At 46.6% G+C, this 18493-nt stretch overlaps 1 protein-coding gene across 28 annotated transcripts in view; it reads right to left on the bottom strand.

Annotated features, from left to right (window-relative positions):
* The window catches only part of MAGI1 (membrane associated guanylate kinase, WW and PDZ domain containing 1), a 328676-nt gene extending 310946 nt beyond the window's left edge, over positions 1 to 17730 (bottom strand). For 8 of the 28 annotated variants that reach the window (XM_064724273.1, XM_064724278.1, XM_064724291.1 and 5 more), the window contains exon 1: positions 17362 to 17727. In XM_064724273.1, coding sequence (XP_064580343.1) covers positions 17362 to 17647 — 286 coding nt within the window. In that variant the 5' untranslated portion in view covers positions 17648 to 17727. Of the gene's footprint in view, positions 1 to 17361 lie in introns of all 28 variants that reach the window. The other 20 variants (XM_064724269.1, XM_064724270.1, XM_064724274.1 and 17 more) reach the window with 5 other exon arrangements.
* Positions 17731 to 18493: the final 763 nt, after the last annotated feature.

The raw sequence follows: 18493 nt of genomic DNA, 5'->3' as shown, positions 1-18493 counted from the left end.
AGAGGTTTACAAAGCACACAGCAAGTTAGTTTGCATCTAACTTCAGAACAGCCAGATTAGTAAGGAACAGGGTTTTACAGCAAAGCCTTCCTTTCATCTGGGGCAAAAAGCTTTCAATCTTGTAAAGCCAGTGTAGTAAACCTTCAAGCCAAGGTATTTCACAGAGGTTGCTGAGGCTCATTGCTATCCTATCCCCTTGATGGAGTTAATGGAAGTTTTATAGTTTGCACTTTACTTAAAACTACCTTTTTCTCAAACAGAGAAATGCACATTAGGCAGGGTAAAAAATACATAAAGAATAATAAAACAACCCAAAACCCACATCAACAAGAACCTGAAGTGGTTTGTGCATACATATTTTAATTCAAAAAGCAAGGCTAACCTAAATAAAAGGAATACATATGAGAAGAGCAACACAGATTCATTCTGCAAGCAGCTGAGGAATTGCTGTTCTCAGCCTCCTCCTGCTGTGAGATCCTGGGTGCCCACACCCAGCAGCTTCTGTCTTGGCCCAGAAGCTGGCACTGCCTTTAGGAGATGAAATGCAGAGCAGGATTTCAACTCCTCAGTTACTTCAGCTGCAGACCACAGGAGTACAGTCCATGCCTTCCTGCTTTTACCTGCACAACTCTATTTTAAATTGGGTCTTGTCCCCAGGGCTCCATATTAAAGGAGTTGCTCATACAAGGAATCAGGAGTCAGAAGCTTTGGACGTGTCAGGACAAATCCCACCAAATGTAAATTGGTGTAATGTACAGATTTATGCTGGCTTACATGGCAGCAGAAAGGGAAAGGCAGTAATTCAAACTGCTGCACAGGCTCCCAGCAGCAGTGATGATAAGCATTGCTTTTCTAAGGCTGAAAGAAGGTTCTGGGAAAGGAAGATAAATCAAAATATGCCATCTTTGAAAGGGGAGCAGTGCAGGAGCTAAGCCCCAGTGGCTTGACAAACACCCATCTCTTCCCAGTAAAACAGGCTTTGGTGTAATTCAGTACATAAGTTTTGCAACAGTTTTCATTCTAGTTAAAACTGCATGAGGGTTCATTAATTTGAATGCTGTGTGATTTGCCATGCCCACACCTGGGAATGCACCAAACCCTGGAAGCATTTGCCTGCTGGCAGAGGGGTGAGCCCTGCTCTCTCAGCCCTGCCCCACGAGTGGGCCGCAGCAGCTCTCTGCCTTTGGTGCCTTCAGACCCGACCTTGCCAAGCTCCAGAGCTGCCCAGGACACATCCCCAGGCACACACCCTGGTGCCACCCACCCTCTGGAAGCCACCACCCTGTCAGGGACAGGGAACAAAGCCAGAGCCTGTCCCCACTCCCAGCTTGTGCAAGTTCACACAGAATGTGGGTCTGGGTTCTCTAAAAATCAAACACTCCCCTCAAAGAGAAAACCTTGCTGGTATGTCAGTTATGACAAACACTGCTGATCAGGAAACTGAACCTGGGAGCTCAGCTCACATTTTAAAGGCACTTACACCTATATATTGGTGCATTCTTTTGACCTGAGATATTAAATCGTGCACACTGAGCTAAGTTTTTTCCAGGTAACAAAGGGGTTTATCAGCACACCTCTGGTGGAATATTAACTCCAGTGTTTTGCTGGGAAGAGGCTGAGTTTAATCTGGATTGCAATTGGAGAGCGGGAAAGAAAAAAGGTCAGAGCAAACATGGCACCATGATTAAAGGAGTGGGTTAATTATCAACCAGGGGTATGAAACTGTGGAAACACAGCAGTCCTGCTGGTGATGATGCTGGCTGCTGGACAAGCAGAAAGGGATCCAGGCTGCTTCCAAGAGGAAAGGGATTAAAGCTCTCACACTGTTACATAACTAAAGAAGCTGGTTCTGAAACAGATATCTGTGTCTGCAGGGTATTTGGGGTGCAATGGCTTTATTAGCCAGACACACCACAAGCAGCAAGGCAGGCTTAATGCCCATTAAAAAAATATTTTATGCCTGGTATCAGGGAGCTCTGCAGGGTTCAGAAATGCATCAGACATTTCTTCACATAACAAGAAGAGCTGAAGGCAGCATCTGATACTGCACAAAAGGCAAGGAACACCATAAACAAGGTACATAAAGGCTCCAGCCTGCAGGCACAAACTGCCCTCTGCCTAGAGAGACCAGGACACTCCACCAGGAATGGGTTTTTCTTCCTAGAGGGCACCTGTTTCTAAAGCTGTCTTCTGAAACAGATTATATCATCCAGTATTTGCATCAGGAAAGCAGCTGAGAGAGACAGCTCACCTGAGTCTGCTGTGACACATCCTACTCCAAACTAAACAGATCAGCAACACTGTAATTGTAAAACCACTCACAAAAAGAATAACAAAAACAGATCTCAGAAAATTTAACTGTTACTTTGTCAACTGCCACTATGAGAAAAAACAACACAGTAGCAAAACGTTAAATGGCAAATAAAGGCATAGCTACAAAAAGAAAGTTAAAATATTAAATCAGCCCAAACCTGCCAAAACTGAAGGAATCATAACAGCTAAAAGAAAGTATTGGAGGAAAAGTGGGTAAAAATAGAAATGCCAGGATGTGACATGCCTGGGAGTTATAGAAAAAGCATCTGGATTGTCCTCAGATCCCCTCCTGACTGCTGTCTAACTCAGTAACCATCCCTCTTGAGCAAGGGGGCTGTCTCAAGCACAGCAATGGGGCAGTGCCAGCCTCTTTCCATCTGATGCCATTTGGGACAAGGTACCTTCCCAGCCAGACAGGAACAGCTCGTGCCCTCAGCTGCACAGAGCTGGGCGCAGCCCTGGGCCTGCCCTCCAGCCCAGGGGACACAAGGGGACATGAGGGGACACACAGACACACACACACATAGAGACACATAAAACACACACACACACACACGACCTTCTGCTCGTGGCCCTGGGGAAGGACCAAGCTCCATCCACAGGAACTGCATCAGAGAGCCACCAAAAACAGCTCTGCAAATTCATACACTGCTGCAACTCACTCCAGGCAAAAGGAAGAGCACAGAAAGCCCCATCTCCCAGCCTGTCAAGGCTGCAGAAATATAATTTCCACTTTATTTCTGGAGCCTGCCATTTACTGAGCACTGCTGAGGGGACCCACTTCTCTTCTGCACCCTTTCTCCTTTCACGAGCCCAAATGCAAAGCCTGGCAATGCATCCTCGTGGGATGCACACTACACAGAGTGCTGCTCTCTGCAGGGACACCTGAGCACAATGACAACTTGAAATATTTCTTAAAAAAAAAAAAGAGAGAGAGAAAAATCCTTTTCAACTGAGCAATTTTTATTTTTACAGCAGTTACAGCCAACTGCCTGGCTCAGTATCTGGTACCTGCCACAAATGTCCTTTGCCACAGTGACAGCTACAGAGAAGTAGCTGAGGATGTTTAAGCAAAAGATGCTTTGTCATTTTGTGAAGCATTAACACCGCTCAACGCTCTTTAAAGGACATTACAGCAACTTGGCTGTGGATCCAGACTCTCCTGCTTAAATTATGGATTTTATAATGCTCTGAACATCACTTCTAAAAAGCACAGACTTTGGAGTGTCTCTCCTGTGCTCATTCCATGGTCCCCAAAGTCTGAACCGGGCAGATATTTGAGTTTTCACAGCTAAACTGAGGCAGGAGAAAATCCCATTCCACAGAAAGCTGAGGAGAACAAACCCGAGCAGCTGCATGTGAAAATTACATGAAGTCCAAAGCCAGAGTGTGAGCCTTAGGACAGAGACACAGTCAGGCAAGTGCACAAATGCTTTCCACGTGTTCTGGGTGGAAAGAAACTGAATTTTTTAAAGTCTAACATGGAAACTGCTTTAAGCAATTTGTCATTTCCAATCGAGGTTGTGCAGTAAAAGAGAGATTTCGACAAGTCAAACAACTTCCTACCGGAACGGCCGCGTGCAATGTTCAAACCTCCTCCCACAGACTCCTCAGAAAAGGAGAATTTCTAATTCTGCCATCCAGGAAGACTTTGAAATGTCACTGCTGTTTGATTTGACCAGTGCAGAGGAAATGCAGAGTTGAGAGAAGGGGAAAACAATACATTTACCATTCTGTCATTTTTTAAACTTGATTCCAAGGCAGCGATGTGACCAAGTGCTAAGAAATGCAAATATTGCATCTTTACCTCCAAGAGGGGGAATCTTCAGCCACATTTCCTGTAAATGCTACAACTTAAAGCTTACCTGAGTACAAGGCATCAATGTGCAATACCAGCTGAAGGAGAACTGAGGCTGAGAGCACCTTTTAGCTACACCTGAGCTAAAACAAATATTTTTATGGCAAAAAGTCCTCTGAACGTGATCCACCACAATGGACCATAATGCTGAAATCTCTTCTACATTAGGGACTCTGAGGAGAAATAAGCAGACAATAAATATTCACTGCTGTTCCTGCCACTGTTCACACAGCTCTCAGCATTCAGCAGTGCTGCTGCTGTGTCCCAGTACTTGAAAGCTCTGTCCTCTGGAGGCCTTGATGAAGTTTTGTTTATCAGTTGGTGCTGCTAATGGGAAGCCTTTCCTCAGCCAGAGCTCAGGGAGGAGCAGGCTCTGCTTGACAAAGCCCACAGGTTGCTGGAAGATGCTTAAGGTTCACAAAAATGGAGTAGCCAGAGCAGAACAGCATCAAAAGTCACTTGTTATTTGTAAAATCTACCTCCACCTGCAACTAATACAGGAAAAGAGGAACACCAGCTTTAATTAAGCCTGTTAAAAAAGTCCCTAGCTTTTTGAAGGAAAGTTTTGAACCTTCCTGCTGAGCACACACCCAGGGCCTGGAGGGCAGGAGGTGCTGCAGGCAGCAGAAACGCTCTTTTGTCAGAAATCCACCAAGGCATTATTGTATCCAGCACATCCTGAGCCAGGCTCCAGCCAGGCAGTTGATGGAACCTTCCCTGCCAAACCAAGTGCACCGTGGAAAAATGCTTGTGGTGCTCCCTGCCAGGGGTGAGATCCCATCCGGGCAGCCACGGATCCAGCAGCCTCTGCCCAGGGGGAGAAGGATACAGAGAATAAAAGCAAAGTGCAAGGAGAATACAGCAAATAAAAGCAAACTGTGAGTAGGATACAGCAAATAAAAGCAAACTGTGAGGAGGATACAGCAAATAAAAGCAAAGTGTGAGGAGCCAACCTGGGTGTCAGAACCCAGGACACCCCTCTGGCTGCCCTGGAGGACTCCAGACCCTGGCAGGGGGCTCAGAGACCTTGGCACAGAGTAAAAGACACCTGTGGCCTTTGATTTTAACCCATGGAAACAATTACCAACTTTATGTCAGGATTTACAAGCCACAAGGACTTGAGTAGATTGATAGTGAATTTATCACAGGGTGGAAATGTACAATTTTGGGGATTTAGAATGGGGGTTCAAGAGGCAAGATGGAGGAATCTGGGCATGTCCTGTCCTTCTCCTTCTTCTTTTTCTTCTTCTGGTCCTTCATCTTCTGCTGTGATGTTGGCACTTTTGGATTGATTTAGAGCAGAGACAGACTGTCTAACATCGGTGATAGATACTGGAAAATTATTGCAAATAAAGTCCACATTGTTCTTAGTATAAAAAGCCAACACCACCCCAAGGGTGGTCAGTGTGTGCCTCAACCCGACCTGCTGGACAGATCTCAGCAGCTCAGAAAAAAAGAATGTCATAGATAAGAGCAAATAAACAACCTTGAGAACCAGAGCCAAGGAATCCCGACTTCTTCAAGCATCGGGCTGGGGAAAAGACTTTTTAATACTTGGGAGCCATTCCAGCAACACAAAACCCAAGAGCTGTGAGCCAGGGCTCCCTTGTTTCCTCAGCATCCCCGGGGGACAGCAGGCAGAGCCACCACAGCAGGATGCAGGTCTGGGGGCTCAGGGCAGCCCAAAGCACCACGGTCCTGGCAGGACACAGCTGAGCTGCACATCAGCTGCACTAAATCAATTGGAAATAGGTTTTGGTTAATCCTCTGCAGCCTTTTAATGTTGGGATTGTGACAACTTGCCCGGCTTTTTAGGCAAACAGCAATTTCCACACTGGTTTAGGCAAGCCTCAGTGCTGATTACAGCATCTTTTACAGACAAGATACAAAAAGCCCTCTGCAATGTGTTACGTTAGCACATGCTTAAATTTAAGCACTCTCATTTTTACTGGGGCTTTTCTCATGTGCAACAACTTCAGCACATCCCAATTTGCCAGTCTGCAATAAGACCAAGATATCCTGTCCCAGCTCAGAACTGTGTAAAAAACCCTCTTTGTGTTTAGCTCCTGGAAAAACTGATACGTGGGTATTTCTAGCATCAGCTAATACAACTGGAAAATTGGCAACAGAAAACAAAAATAAATGGAAAAGTAGCCTTGGCTAGTCCCTAATCCATCTTTCTTGCAGATAAAAATTTCTGTCTTTGACAGGTTTTGTAAGCACAAATTAAGAAAAAAAGAAAGAAAACAATCTATAGGGCATTTTACGGAAACACTGTTGTGGCAAAGCTCCACCTGAGCAGGACAATCTGGCAATGCAACAAGGGAGCTGTTCCAGCTGAGGCAATTCACCCTTTTCCCCTGTTTTAATGAGGATCTGGGAAGCAGCACAGCCCCACAGCACAGCAAGAGGGAGCCAAGATTTGTGGGTCCATGTCCTTGTCACAAACATCCCAACTGAGCCTCACAGCCTTTGTGCTCCACTCATCACTGAGCTCTCCATAACCCTCATTTTTCTCCTTGTGCCAGGCAGAGACAACTCTCTCAGGTCCATGCCCTGCCTGGCACAAGAGAGCCCCAAACTCATCATTCCTGACAGACTGACATCATGCATCCAGGTATTCATCACCACATTTCCCACCCTCACAAAGGAGTGACCCCGTGTTAAAGTGTAACTGCCCCCTGCCCCTGGAATGAGGGAGCTAAATGCCATTTTATGGCCTTGAACGTGCCAGAGGCCTCTGTGCACAGTGAAACTGGGCACCTTTCCGAGGTGCAGTTTACAGCTGAACTCTGGAATTCCCTCCTGCATGCCTGCAGTGACTCACAGGGGCCAGACCAAGGTCTGGGTAGCATCTGCCCCCAGTGCTGGTCAAGAAAAGGAATCTGGATCTTCTTCAGCAGCTGCAGCACCTAAGCTGAAAGCCACTGAGGTCTCATGAGCAAACCATCTCTCAAAACCATCTCTCAAAACCAACATATTCCTGCAGATGATTTACAGGACAAGTATCACCAAAACAGTTTCACCACAGCATCACCACAATAATGATTTTCAATGTTTCTACAGGAGCAGAGGCTGCTCCTGCATCTCGTGATGAGATAATGGGCATGGGAACTGTTCTCAGCCAGAATGGAGATGGTTTCATGCTCTTCCTTTTTACCTTCCACATAGCTGTGCCAACAATGAATTTTAGCACTCGTGGTGAAACCCATGGCACTGGCTGTTCAGCAGCCTGAGCTGCTGAAATCATGGGATTAGTTTCCATTACAAAGGAAAATTAAAAGTGAAGAAAAGGACATTCTGGAACTTTTCACTGAAGCAGCATTTGACAACAGGGATGCTAAACTGAAAAAATATATTTATATTCATAAATACGCATCATCACATATTCTCAGAGTCTCACCCAAGAATTCAAACTATTTTGATGGGTGACACAATATTTTCACAAGCTCCTCCTCTTGCACAGGCTGTGTGTGGATATAAAATATTCCCCTGTATGTTACCTCACCGAGCAGCCAACCCTTGGACCTGCACAGCCCTGATATCCTCAGTGCCCATCTGGATTTTGCCCAGAGCAGCTCCACACCTCCCACAGACAGCCAGAGACAGACAGTGGGGGTTTAATTGCCTCACTCCACCTGGAGCAAACAAAGCTTCCTGCACCAGGAGGGATTTACAGACTGGAGCTTAGTCCAGACAAAAATAGCTCCACATGAGATTGAGGGAACAATCTCAGCATGCCCATATCTCTTGATTAAAAAAAAAAAAAATAGAAGGAAAGCTACAGGACATGTATAAAAGCATTTGGAAGCTCAGATCTCCACTTGGAACCAGTTTGATTAATAAAAGCAGGCAGTAGGTGACAGGGAGGACCCCACAGCGCACACAGGCTATACACAAGTTAACAAAACACTGTATACCATTGCTAAGCAAGTTTGCTATTTGCACATCAAACAAACACACAGCGTTTGCTGGGGTACCAGCAAAGACAATCTAACAGCAACAAAGCAAGCCATCCCCTCCCACTAAGTAAACAACTCACTGATTTTATACAGAAACAGCAGATTCTGTGATCCTGAGTCCCTGCTGAGCAGGCAGCAGAACCTCTGGGCTTGCTCATGCAGTCAGGCTATTGCTGCCCCTCTAACCCAGCACCAGAGCCCATGGAGAAGATATTCTATATTAGCCACTTCATTGTTTAAGGAAAAATGCATACCAGGGAAAATAGAAGAACATGATTCTTTGTTTTGCATCAGGCCAACCCCTCTTTTGCCCACAGGACAGGGAGAGAACAAAGCCTGGGCTGGACCAGTGGCTGCCAAAGCCCCATCAGGTGTCCTGTCTTCAGTGCTGTCCCCCAGGCAGCAACACTGCAAAGAGGAGACTCAGCTTGGAGACAGCAGTGTCCCCAAATTCAGCCAAGCTGCAGATTTATCACCCCCAGCTCCCTGGGATCAGCTCCCCCAGGGCTGCGCTCTGCCACACGTCCCCCACTGTCCCTGTGCCACACAGGGGAGCCACACACTGTCCTGGGGCAGCAGGAGATGTTGTAGGCACCACTTCCTAACAGAATATTCAACAGCAAAGCTGCACCACAGAGTCACAAAATGGTTTCAGTTGGATGGGACCTTAAAGTCCCTTTTCAGTTCTGAATCCCCTGCCATGGCAGGGACACCTCCCACTGTCCCGGGCTGCTCCAAGCCCTTTTCAACTTGGCCTTGGGCACATCCAGGGGCAGCTTCTCTGGGCACCCTGTGCCAGGGCCTGCCCACCCTCACCCACTCAGCAAAGAATTTCTTTGTGTCTTACCTAACCCTGCCCTTTTCCAGGGGCATTGAAGTCATTCCCCCTTATCTTATCACTGCCCACCTTTGTAAAAAGTCCCTCTCCAGCTCTCCTGTAAGCCCTAGAACAAGATGATGGGCTGCTGTGGGACTGTCACCAGCTGGTCCTGCAGAAAACACTCAGGATGTTGATTTTACAGACAGCCTCAGCATGAACAACTCCACTAGAGAACAGGGAACTCTCCCCCAGCCCAAAGCTTTCGCTATCATTTGTGTATCTGCTGCTGCTCTCTCCACCTCTGCCCCAGCCACCCCTGGCTTCCCACAGGGCTGCAGGGAATTGCTCCAAGGCTCAGGAACCTCCACCTGTATCCCTGCCTTTAAATTGCTAATTGGGAGCTGTAGCTGAGCCTTTGGGAAAGGAGGAGGATGGGCATGTTCCTGCTATTTTGAAGAAAAGCCATTTTGCAGTTATTCTGCAGCCCAGGCCCCCACCTGTCCAGTTCAGCCTGTTTGGGAACTTTCTTATTCACCCAAAAGCCTCTGAGACATCTGAGTCTGTCATCAGCTTGGTCTGACACCCACTTGGTGCAGGATTTGTACCACTGGAATAAGACAGGTTGAACATCAAAGTTGGGGTTTTTTTAAAGCACACAATATCTGCCCAGCTTTGTTTGTGTTGAGGGAGTGGCTGGATTTTAGGCAGCTTCTTTTTCAAAGGCTTTTTGTTAATAACTAAATGAAAAACCCAGAGTTGAGGTTTTCCTCTTAAAAAACAAGCCAGAGATTAAGGATATGAAGAAAGAAGTCAGTCTCTTCCCACTCTAATTGTCCTGAGACACTGACTTGAGGGCTCCAAAATTACAGATGTGTAATCCAAGACAATGAACTCTTTACTGAGGGATTAGCAAACCATGCAAAACTGATTCCTTATTCAAATGTCTTGCAATTGTAAGGGCATCTGTTCCACTTTGCAAGTCATCCCAAAGGCTTTGTTTGTTTTGATTTCCTGTTCCATTATGAAGACAGGGCACTTTGCATTATTTTCACACCGTGTAGTAAGCATTATTGTTTAGTCTAAGAAGGGACAGTTAATGAAATTCAATAAATATTTTTAAAACCTTATTTTTCTTTTAAGTTACGACACAAACCCTCACAACCATAAAAACTGAAACTGTCTTTAGCCAAAAATTAAGTGTGTAAAAATGTAATCCAAAACATCAGGACCTGAAGGAAAAACTGTTTTGTTTCTCCAAGGTCTACTAGGGGCAGATTAAAAAAAAAAATCTGCAGGTTTAAATAATATTACTAACACAAACCAAACAATTAGGTTTAAATAATATTACTAAAAAATAGTAATTTAATTAGTAATTAAATATTATTATAAAATTTTATAAAATTATAAAATAAAATTACTAAAAATGTTTAAATAGTATTACAAGGACAAAATAAACAATATTAAAATAAAATAATATTATTAACACAAAACAAACAATTAGGTTTAAATAATATTGCTAAAAATTAGTAATTTAATTAGTAATTAAATATTACTAAAATAAAATTACTAATGAAAGGTTTAAATAGTATTACAAATACAAAATAAACAATATTAAAATGAAATTATATTAGTAACACAAAATTATGCCAGAGTCAGAATTATGATGCCATTATTCCTGCTTGTAGCAGTGGAATAGTTCTGGAAACCATTTAAAATGTCACAGGAGGAAGCATGGATGGAGTGTGTGACCTTTGGAAACTGAAGGGTGGATCTCAACCAAAATATCCCATTTACCCTGAGCCACACTGCTCCTGCAGGGCCAAGGGAGATGCTGGCCCACCTATTTGGTTCAGAAGGAAAAGTAAAAAATTACAATTAAAGGGGGAAAAAAAATAAACATCTCAATCTGCCAGCATACCAGTGCAATGCAAAAGCTGCCAAACTGCTCTGGAAGCAGCAGCCTCTTCCACAGCTCTGTCTCAGATCAGCAGATAACAAAATCTGGATGACAGCCTAGGTTTATGTGTGTTTCCCAACACCAGATCCTTGCAGGAAGCCCCAACCTTCATCCATCTGATGCTGTGGGTCCCCTGTGCTGCCAGCTCTGAGCCCCTGCCTGTCACAGCACAGCCACACTGAGGCACAGACCAAACCACAGACTGAGCAAACAAACATTCATCAGTCCAGAGAGACAGAAATTATGCCAGTGGTGAAAATGGTGTTTCTGCTCCTGCAGGCTCAGCAGTGCTGTCACTCAGGAGCTGCTGCTGTCCCCATCCTGCAGGAGATGCCCCCGGTGACAGGCAAGGGAGCAGAGAGGATCTCCAGAGATCACAGGGGGTGACCCAGCCCCGTGCCCTTGGTGCAGAAAGGTCACTTCATATTCGCTTTCTAAAAGGAAAAAATAAATATTTTCCACAGCTGAGCTGGAGAAAAACTCTGGAGAAACATGGACCAGGAGGATCTGCATTTTGCTGCTGCAGGAATTGGGACAGGGAGCTGGAAGGAGCTCAGACAATGCAGAATTTGAGTACCAGCCCTCCAAGTACCACTGAGTGCTCACAGCAAGGATCCCTACACATTCAGCTAACATTCTGCCTCAAATTGTTCACAGTCCTTCTATAAATTCATGGCACTTGCTCTTAGAGAACCACTGCTCTGTGCTTTTCACCAAGAAATTTAAGTCACTTGCAGCACACAAAGATCAAAACCAAATGCTTTGATTTACAAGTTCCAGTCAAAGTCAGAGGAAGTGTGAAAAAAGAAAAATACAAACACCTGAAATAACTAGCAGGCATAGCTCGTGTCTGGAGCTAAGCAAAGGAATGCAAATAAAAAACTTGGCCAATTATTTTTAAAAACCTCAGGAGAGGTCCCAAGGATCCTGTCCTTGCCCACAGCCCAGACCCTGCTAATGCAATAGCAAAAAGCCCTTGAGGCAGCAGCATCTTCTCAGCTTCCACATTACTTCAAACTGAGCCAGGCTGAAATCTAATGAGAGAGGGCTCAAATCATCAGTTCTGCACAGCCACTAAAGCGCTGCTCTGAATATCTTTGCACCTTAATGCAGCTGCCCTGGGGCAAATGTTTCCCTGTGCACGAACACACTGCCAAAGGAGCAAGGGTGTTTCTCAGGCATCAGATCAAGAGATACAGCAACAGCCAGAAGAGAGGCATGAATGATCACAGCCTGAGCTGAACCAGGGGAAAATGACAATCCCAAACCCAGCAATGCAAGGAGCTACTGCTGGTTTGGCTTTCAAACCTGTTAAAAAAACCCAAAATTCTTACATTTCTAACATGGAAGATGAATCTTAAATTTCATGATAGCAGGTCAATAATTCACTCATGCAGGAGTTTTAACTCGGTCTTAAAAACACGGAACAACATGCAGGATGGTGTTAACATCTTATTTTGCAGTGGTGTTGAATGACTGCTCATAATTAGACCCTAATTGTGATTTAATTGCTCTGTGATCTGACTGGCCATAAAGAGGGTGCCAGGAGTCCCATCTCAATGGGTGGAAAGATTAACTTTATTGTGGGAAGCATAGCCCCCTTTCATGCCGTGAGAAGTATCACATTAACTCCTGGAAATTTTTATAACAGGCACGATGTGGCTCCTGGGCTCTCCTGCCCATCTCTGGGGTGCTGCTCCGTGGCTGCAGAGGATGGATGGATGACTGCTCTGCCACAAGCACGATCAACTTCTAAATGCTGACAAGTGCTGCACTGTAAATCCAGGCACAGTAAAGATAAGGTCTTGCTCAAGGCAGTATTTTAATACAAGATATACACATTTCATGACTACTAAGTGCAGTACTTCTTTAAAGAAATAAGACTACTGATTTGTAGCAAAATATGCTCCAAGTGAGAGAAAAAGAGATTCTGCCTTTTTTAATTTTACATTTCGTTCACAACTACTCCAGTTGTCAGAGTTGAAAACAGGCTTTATAAATCAAGAATACAAGAACATCTCTGAGGTTTTCAGATGGCAACACTTCTTTCTCTCCACTTGAAACCCACCTGGGTCCAAAAAGAATTTGGGTCAGATGGAAAAATGACTGAGAGAATTCACTGGCACTGAGCTAGCAGAGACTGGAGGAAAACACTTTCTGGAGCTCGTGTGTGATGCTGCAGAGGTAAACCGGGAACAGCAGGAGCTCACTCTCTAACAGCCTCTCCCTTCCCTGGCCCAGCACATCGCCCCAAGCCCTGCTCCACACTCCGTGCTGGGACTCTGCAGAGCCAGGCTCGGGCACTGAGCGTGGCATGTTCAGCATCATCACTCACAAGGTGACACTCTGCTCCCCTGTGAGTGCTAAACCACCAAACACGCAGCAATCTACAGATGCATCAACTCTGCCTTCTTTTTTTTTAATAAATGTTTTACCAAAAAATCTCAAAATAACAAACAGAAATTGTCTCACAAGCTCTCTCAGGAAAATAAAAGGAAAATACTCAAATACCAGCTCACAAAAACTTTTTGGAAGAAGCGGGTTTTGTTCACATGAATTTATGTAACTGAGTTTAACATCTCATGTACAGCAGATGCCAGCCTGACATTGAAGCATTGAGTCACTGCACTGTATTTCAGGATTTATCTTAGGGTCAAGTTAATGTTTGAAAAGAAACAAATGCAGCCCATAGCACTGGGTAAACAGTGACTGTTTCTGCTTGGGATCATGCCTGCTCCTGTCTGCCCTGTACAGGGCTAAAAAAACCCCACAAGCACAAAACTCCTCCCTACCGTGGGATCATCCCAGCTGCAAGGTCCTATCAAAATTATGAATTGCATAAACTGCTCTCAGCACCTCCTGGTTTCAAAGCAATAGGTCATTAGGAGCTCGGGATTCTGAGACTTTTTTAGGGAAGCAAAGCGTTGAAATGAGAACTGAAAAACCAATTTAATTTACAAGCATATTAACTTTGACAGTTTCCCATACCAAGCATCTGGCTTGGTGTGGTTTGGCACAGGTCAGCGAACCAGGGAGCAAAAAAAACTGGAAATCTCTCACTGAGGGAGAATTAAAACCCAGATACCCTTTCTCAAACAAACATCGTCTATTTTTTACAGATACAATTTAATTCTTCTCTTTTGGAGGATGGCACAACAAACTTCTCTCCTCTTATGCTGGACTCTGTTAACCAAGATCCATGAGAAGAAATGGTGTGCCTGGCTTTACAACTGATCTATCCAATGAAATCAATTATCATTTTATCAAAGTGAGCTATTTTGACAAATGTGAAATGCATTCAAGGAAGCTACAATATTCACAGTACAGCTGGGAAATCACTATGTGAAGGCAATGCCAGCTTTACATTGGAATATGTGACCACTGCTCCTATAATTCAATCTATTAATTCCATACTCTGTGACCAAGTAATAATAAAAATGCATTTATTAACTCCACAGCAGTTAATTGCCAATTTCATCAGAACTTAGGCACAGATGTAAGATGGAAAACAGTCAGTCATAAAAGCACTACATGTTAACTGAGGTTTTTTCACACATTTGACAGTTCTGAAAGTTACTAAGATACATGGCAGCAAGATTCTTCCTCTCTCTCCCCCAAAACAGGCAACTACAATGGCACAGCTTTATTCTCAAATGTCATAGCAAAAAAGGGGGCATAAGGGGAAAAGGAAAGGAAAGCTCCATTCAGTTTCTTTATCCTTCTTCACTCTTTCTGCCAAGGTAAGCAAAGGACCAAGAAATCCCATATGACCAATATTAAACATCAATTAATTTCCATTAAGAGATTTCATAGAGGCTCCTCCTTTTTGTATGTACTTTTCAAACTTACCACTCACAAAAGCAAGAAAAAAAAAAACATTGCAAGCAAACCTGTAAGTTTCCAAACACTGGTCAATTGACAAAGCCCATGCACAGCCTGTCCCACCTACATTTCCATCCTCGTCCCTTTCACCAAGTGCAAGGTCAGATCCGTTATTTTCCTGCTCATGCTTGCAGATGACTGACTTATAGTAAATTTCCTGTTTTTCCAGCCTTGTAAATGTCATACAAAACAGACAGGCAATCAAATGTATACATTTCCAGGCTAATACTGCCCCAGCACTTCAGCACCAATCAGTTAGAAACTACGAACCATGAGGAGGAGAAAAATCTGGGTAACTTTGTAAAAAGTTATTATGTTAAAAAAAAATCTGGGTAACTATGTAAAAAGTTATTATGTTAAAAAAAAAAATCTGGGTAACTATGTAAAAACATGTTTACAATCTTATCTGCACACTCCTCGGCTGTCTGCTCTAGTGCCACACTTTTCCTGTTGAATGACAGTTGCCATTCCCATAATCAGATCTTTAATCAACACAGAAGTAATGAATTTTAATTAAAATACTCTCCTTTCATGCTTCTGATTCTGATACATGAGGGAGAACTGTGCTTTGAAAAGAGCAGCGTGCAGATGCCAGGCTACCATTGACAGGCTTTGCAGACCACAAAAATATTTAGTGATTTAAAAACCAAATATTTATTTCTATTCCACATTCTTGGCTAATAAAGCATTTCTTAAAAATATGGAGAAAAAAAAAAAAGAAACTACAACCCCACAATAACCAAGGGATTGGTTCTCAGCTCTAGATGGGAACAGTCCAAGGTTTAAGTGCCTGCCCTGACTCACAAATGGGTTTTGAACCCTTTTCTCCCACTTTCCAGGTAAACCCAACCCACATGCTAAAACTCAGCTCTCTGCCCGTTCATTTGACCATATCCTGAAGCTGAGACACATTTACCACCAAGTTCTGTCATGTGCAGTTTATTCCCAGGACATGTTTTATTTACACTAACTCGTGTTTCCAAAACAACAAAAAGTTTGATCACAAATTGTTTGGTTGGGCAGGGTTTTATACACACCTTCCTTCAGCCACCAACACCGATCACATTGCAACACCACAAGCTGCATTTTAATACTTCTGCTAAAACAATCAGTATGTAAAAAAAACCCTCTGCCTAATTTCCTCATACTTTTCTTCATGTTTTTCTCCCCCTCCCACTTGGGCAGGGAAACCAGCAAACTGAGTTTCCCTCACCACTTCCCAGCAAAGTGAAGGCAGCAGGGAAAACAGGCATTTGTTTAACAAAAATCTGGGTATTTTGGGAGTTTGACAGTGTTTGCTGGAATACTGCTACTGAGTTCTGGAAGGGACTAACAAGCCACTGAGCAGTGCACAGGGCTCAGCTCCGCTCGACACCATCGCTGGCATCTGCTCCGGCTGCGGAGCTCCCAAGGATGAAACAAGTGCCTGCAGCCCTTCATCTCAGCTCATCAGCGAGCCCAGGGACAAGACTTCAGGTGACAGTCCTGCCAGCTGGCCAGAAATGCTCTCTGCAGCTACCAGCTGGGTTGAACCAAGTACAGGGAAAAAACCCTCGCACCACAAGCCAGAGCGAAACCCCCACCTTTAGGATGCACACGTCTGGATGACAAATAAACCTTCCCCTAAGGAATCTCTTGGGCAACACGAAGAAAACTTCCCTTCCTTCCTGCACTTGGAGCTGACCTCGGGGAGCTCCTCTGCCTCTCGCACCTCCGGCTGTCCAGCTGCAGTGCTGCTCCTCCTGCCCGTCCTGCCCGTTGGTGCGGCAGCACCAACAGCTTCTTGGCACTAAATTCAAGTCCTGTCCTGCAAATCACAAGCCCATCAGCCAGGCCTGTTAGCTAACCTGTTGAGGGACTGTGGAATGTACACGGATGTGAAGTGGCATCTTTTTAATCCGGCATGGGAGGACTCTTCCTATCCTCTTCCTCAGCCAAACAGCAGAGCTACCTGCCTGTTCCGTCACCTGTGCGCTGCAGGGCTGGCAGCACGGATGTGCCCTCACCTAGGGCAAACCAGGAGGAAGAGAGGTAAATCTGAGCTGCCTTTCAGCCAGAGAGGGAAGATGCAGGAGAGTCCAAGCTTTTTCTTCCCACGCTGGCAGCCGGCAAACACACGCTGCACTTTCAGAACAAGACTCCACTCATCACTCAGCAGCTCCAAAGGATGCTCAGCTGCTGGAGGAGGGGATCCCTGCCCCACTCCCCCACCAGTGAAGCTCCCTCAGCCTCTCCGAGGGTCAGCCGGACACCGAGCTGCCCGGGACAAGCGCGGGTTCCCCGTAGGGAGCGCTGGCGGCTCCGCGGTGCCTTTGGGAAAGTCTCACGCAATTGCTCGCTGCGCTTAGCGCAGGGCAGGCACTGCGGGGCGGCTGCAGCCGGCTCCGGACCAGGAGGTGCCCGCGTATCATCAGTGCCCTCGCCGAAGGTGCGCACACGCGTGGCTGCCTCTGCCGAAGGGCTGATGTTCGCCAGCCCCGGCGCCGCGCTCGCCCGTGGCCACCCAGCCCCGCAGCCCCGCGGGGAGCGCGGAGCGAGTTCCCCCCGTCCCGCCGCGCTCCCCTCGCACCTTGTCGGACGGCTTTCACCACGATGGGGTCCTTGCAGCTCCGGATCACTTCCAGCACGTCGTAGCGCGGCAGCCCCGACACGCGGACCCCCTGCACCTCCAGCAGCAGCTCGCCCTCGCTCAGCGCCGCCTCGCCGTCCCCCGCCGCCGCGCCCGCGTACGGGAACTCGCCGTGCTCCGCGCCGCCGAGCAGCGCGAAGCCCAGCTGCCCGCCGGGCCCGCGGGTCAGCGCGCACTGCCGCACCCGGCCGGACCAGTGGTTCTTCTTCTGCACCACCCGCGACATGGCGCTGCGCGTCCCTCCGCGCCCGCGGAGCGCGCTCGGCAGGTGCGCAGGGGGCGCGGACCCGCCGCCCGCTCAGGCCATCACCGCCCGCACGGCCCCGCGCCCGCGGAGGGCGCGCACCGCCTCCCGCCCGCCCCTCCGCGCCGTCCCTTCTCCCCTCTTATCAAGAAAAAAAAATTAAATAAAATTAAAAATAATTTAAAAGCGCTGAAAAAGCAAATCCGGCAGGCGCGCGGTGTTGCCGCCCCCTCTCCGCGGGCGCTGCGCGGGGCGCGGAGCCTTTCGGGCGGTACAAAGCGCCGTTTGTTTTGTTCCAGTTCGGTCCGTCCCGCTCCGCCGCGCTCCGCGCCGCCGGCGCAGGCGCCCTGGCACGGCCCGCCCCGGCACGGCCCGGCCCCCGCCCGCTCCCCGCCCCCGGCACGGCCCGGCCGGCGCGGCCCCCCCGGCCCACGTGCGGCCCCGGCTCCTCCCCGCGCCCACCGACAGCTTTCCCCTAAGGAGAGATCGGTGCCCGCGCCCCCCGGGCCGTGCTGAGGGTGAACCCCCGGCTGGAATTGACTTTGCTCTGCCCCGCGTCCCCAGAGATGCTCTATGGGACGGGGGATGGCAGATCTTTGCTTTCCCGCGAGGATTTCTAAGGTTTTCACAGTTTGCTGCGATCACTTCTTACCTTGCGCTTTCCAGATGGTTGTTACAGGAGAGGACGCAAAGTAAAACTCCTGAGGAAAAACTTGCACAAGTTCGTCACTAAAATGGTATCAAAGCACTTGCACGAGGCTGAGTGAAAGTCTCGCTCCTACTCTTAGTTCTCCACTCCGGTTTTTGACCGAGTACTCGAATTTGAGA

Source organism: Zonotrichia leucophrys, chromosome 12 (assembly GCF_028769735.1).
Source record: "Zonotrichia leucophrys gambelii isolate GWCS_2022_RI chromosome 12, RI_Zleu_2.0, whole genome shotgun sequence".
Lineage (NCBI taxonomy): Eukaryota > Metazoa > Chordata > Aves > Passeriformes > Passerellidae > Zonotrichia > Zonotrichia leucophrys.
This window is presented reverse-complemented; position numbering and strand designations above follow the sequence as displayed.